We start from the raw sequence: 2,500 nt of genomic DNA, 5'->3' as shown, positions 1-2,500 counted from the left end.
ACCCCGTGCTGTACCTGTCCCGGGAGTGTTTGCTGGGGACAGTGTAGAGGGAGCTTTACTCTGTATCTAACCCCGTGCTGCCCCTGTCCCGGGAGTGTTTGATGGGGACAGTGTAGAGGGAGCTTTACTCTGTATCTAACCCCGTGCTGCCCCTGTCCTGGGAGTGTTTGATGGGGACAGTGTAGAGGGAGCTTTACTCTGTATCTAATCCCGTGCTGTACCTGTCCTGGGAGTGTTTGATGGGGACAGTGTAGAGGGAGCTTTACTCAGTACCTAACCCCGTGCTGTACCTGTCCTGGGAGTGTTTGATGGGGACAGTGTAGAGGGAGCTTTACTCTGTATCTAACCCCGTGCTGTACCTGTCCCGGGAATGTTTGATGGGGACAGTGTAGAGGGAGCTTCTCTCTGTATCTAACCCTGTGCTGTACCTGTCCTGGAAGTGTTTGATGGGGACAGTGGAGAGGGAGCTTTCCTCTGTATCTAACCCTGTGCTGTACCTGTCCTGGGAGTGTTTGATGGGGACAGTGTCGAGGGAGCTTTACTCTGTATCTAACCCCGTGCTGTACCTGTCCTGGGAGGGTTTGATGGGGACAGTGTAGAGGGAGCTTTACTCTGTATCTAACCCCGTGCTGTACCTGTCCTGGGATGTTTGATGGGGATAGTGTAGAGGGAGCTTTACTCTGTATCTAACCCCGTGCTGTACCTGTCCTGGGAGTGTTTGATGGGGTCAGTGTAGAGGGAGCTTTACTCTGTATCTAACCCCGTGCTGTACCTGTCCTGGGAGGGTTTGATGGGGACAGTGTGGAGGGAGCTTTACTCTGTATCTAACCCCGTGCTGTACCTGTCCTGGGAGTGTTTGATGGGGACAGTGTAGAGGGAGCTTTACTCTGTATCTAACCCCGTGCTGTACCTGTCCTGGGAGTGTTTGATGGGGACAGTGTGGAGGGAGCTTTACTCTGTATCTAACCCCGTGCTGTACCTGTCCTGGGAGTGTTTGATGGGGACAGTGTGGAGGGAGCTTTACTCTGTATCTAACCCCGTGCTGTACCTGTCCTGGGAGTGTTTGATGGGGACACTGTAGAGGGAGCTTTACTCTGTATCTAACCCCGTGCTGTACCTGTCCTGGGAGTGTTTGATGGGGCGGTGTAGAGGGAGCTTTACTCTGTATCTAACCCCGTGCTGTACCTGTCCCGGGAGTGTTTGATGGGGACACTGTAGAGGGAGCTTTACTCTGTATCTAACCCCGTGCTGTACCTGTCCTGGGAGTGTTTGATGGGGCGGTGTAGAGGGAGCTTTACTCTGTGTCTAACCCCGTGCTGTACCTGTCCTGGGAGTGTTTGATGGGGATAGTGTAGAGGGAGCTTTACTCTGTATCTAACGCCGTGCTGTACCTGTCCTGGGAGTGTTTGATGGGGACAGTGTAAAGGAAGCTTTACTCTGTATCTAACCCCGTGCTGTATCTGTCCTGGGAGTGTTTGATGGGACAGTGTAGAGGGAGCTTTACTCTGTATCTAACCCCGTGCTGTACCTGTCCTGGGAGTGTTTGATGGGGACAGTGTAGAGGGAGCTTTACTATGTCTCTAACCCCGTGCTGTACCTGTCCTGGGAGTGTTTGATGGGGACAGTGTAGAGGGAGCTTTACTCTGTATCTAACCCCGTGCTGTACCTGTCCTGGGAGTGTTTGATGGGGACAGTGTAAAGGAAGCTTTACTCTGTATCTAACCCCGTGCTGTACCTGTCCTGGGAGTGTTTGATGGGGACAGTGTAGAGGGAGCTTTACTCTGTATCTAACCCCGTGCTGTACCTGTCCTGGGAGTGTTTGATGGGGACAGTGTAAAGGAAGCTTTACTCTGTATCTAACCCCGTGCTGTACCTGGCCTGTGAGTGTTTGATGGGGACAGTGTAGAGGGAGCTTTACTCTGTATCTAACCCCGTGCTGTACCTGTCCTGGGAGTGTTTGATGGGGACAGTGTAGAGGGAGCTTTACTCTGTATCTAACCCCGTGCTGCACCTGTCCTGGGAGTGTTTGATGGGGACGGTGTAGAATATTTGGATGCTGTGTTTTCTCCGCTAACTGTGTGTCTCAAACCCTTTCATGCTCCCAGACTGAGGAAGATCTGCAGTTGGTGAGTGCTGGATGACGGAGATTGATACATTGCCAAAGTTGGAGTCATGTCAGGGTTCTGCCTCTCTCTTTGCGATGCACCCTCCAGCGGGTTAGCCCTCCTTGGAGGGCATGACACACGTGGTGCCCCCCTGGTACCCCAGAGCGGACCCAACCACGCGAGTGAGACGTGGAGAGCGAGTGGGCCTCAGAGGCCAGTCAGTACTGAAGAGTCTGTCCTCGCCCCCATACTCCCGGGGACAAATATACCTGCAACCAGCAGGTGGCAGCCTATCCCTGCAATCATCCTCACTGACGTTGATATCCCAAAGCATTCCCAGCAACACATTTATTTTTAAACAAAAGCAGCTTCCCTGCGATATGGAGACACTGGAC

At 52.9% G+C, this 2,500-nt stretch overlaps 1 protein-coding gene across 1 annotated transcript in view; it reads left to right on the top strand.

The window, feature by feature from the left end:
* The window catches only part of LOC140402870 (myocyte-specific enhancer factor 2D homolog), a 268,130-nt gene extending 265,989 nt beyond the window's left edge, over positions 1-2,141 (top strand). Inside the window, exon 8 of the mRNA XM_072490495.1 lies at positions 2,106-2,141. Coding sequence (XP_072346596.1) covers positions 2,106-2,141 — 36 coding nt within the window. The remainder of the gene's footprint in view (positions 1-2,105) is intronic.
* The last annotated feature ends 359 nt before the right edge of the window (positions 2,142-2,500 follow it).

This window comes from Scyliorhinus torazame, chromosome 26, assembly GCF_047496885.1.
Source record: "Scyliorhinus torazame isolate Kashiwa2021f chromosome 26, sScyTor2.1, whole genome shotgun sequence".
Taxonomy (NCBI): domain Eukaryota; kingdom Metazoa; phylum Chordata; class Chondrichthyes; order Carcharhiniformes; family Scyliorhinidae; genus Scyliorhinus; species Scyliorhinus torazame.
Note: the sequence above shows the minus strand (reverse complement) of the source record. Positions and strands in the feature narration are given on the sequence as shown.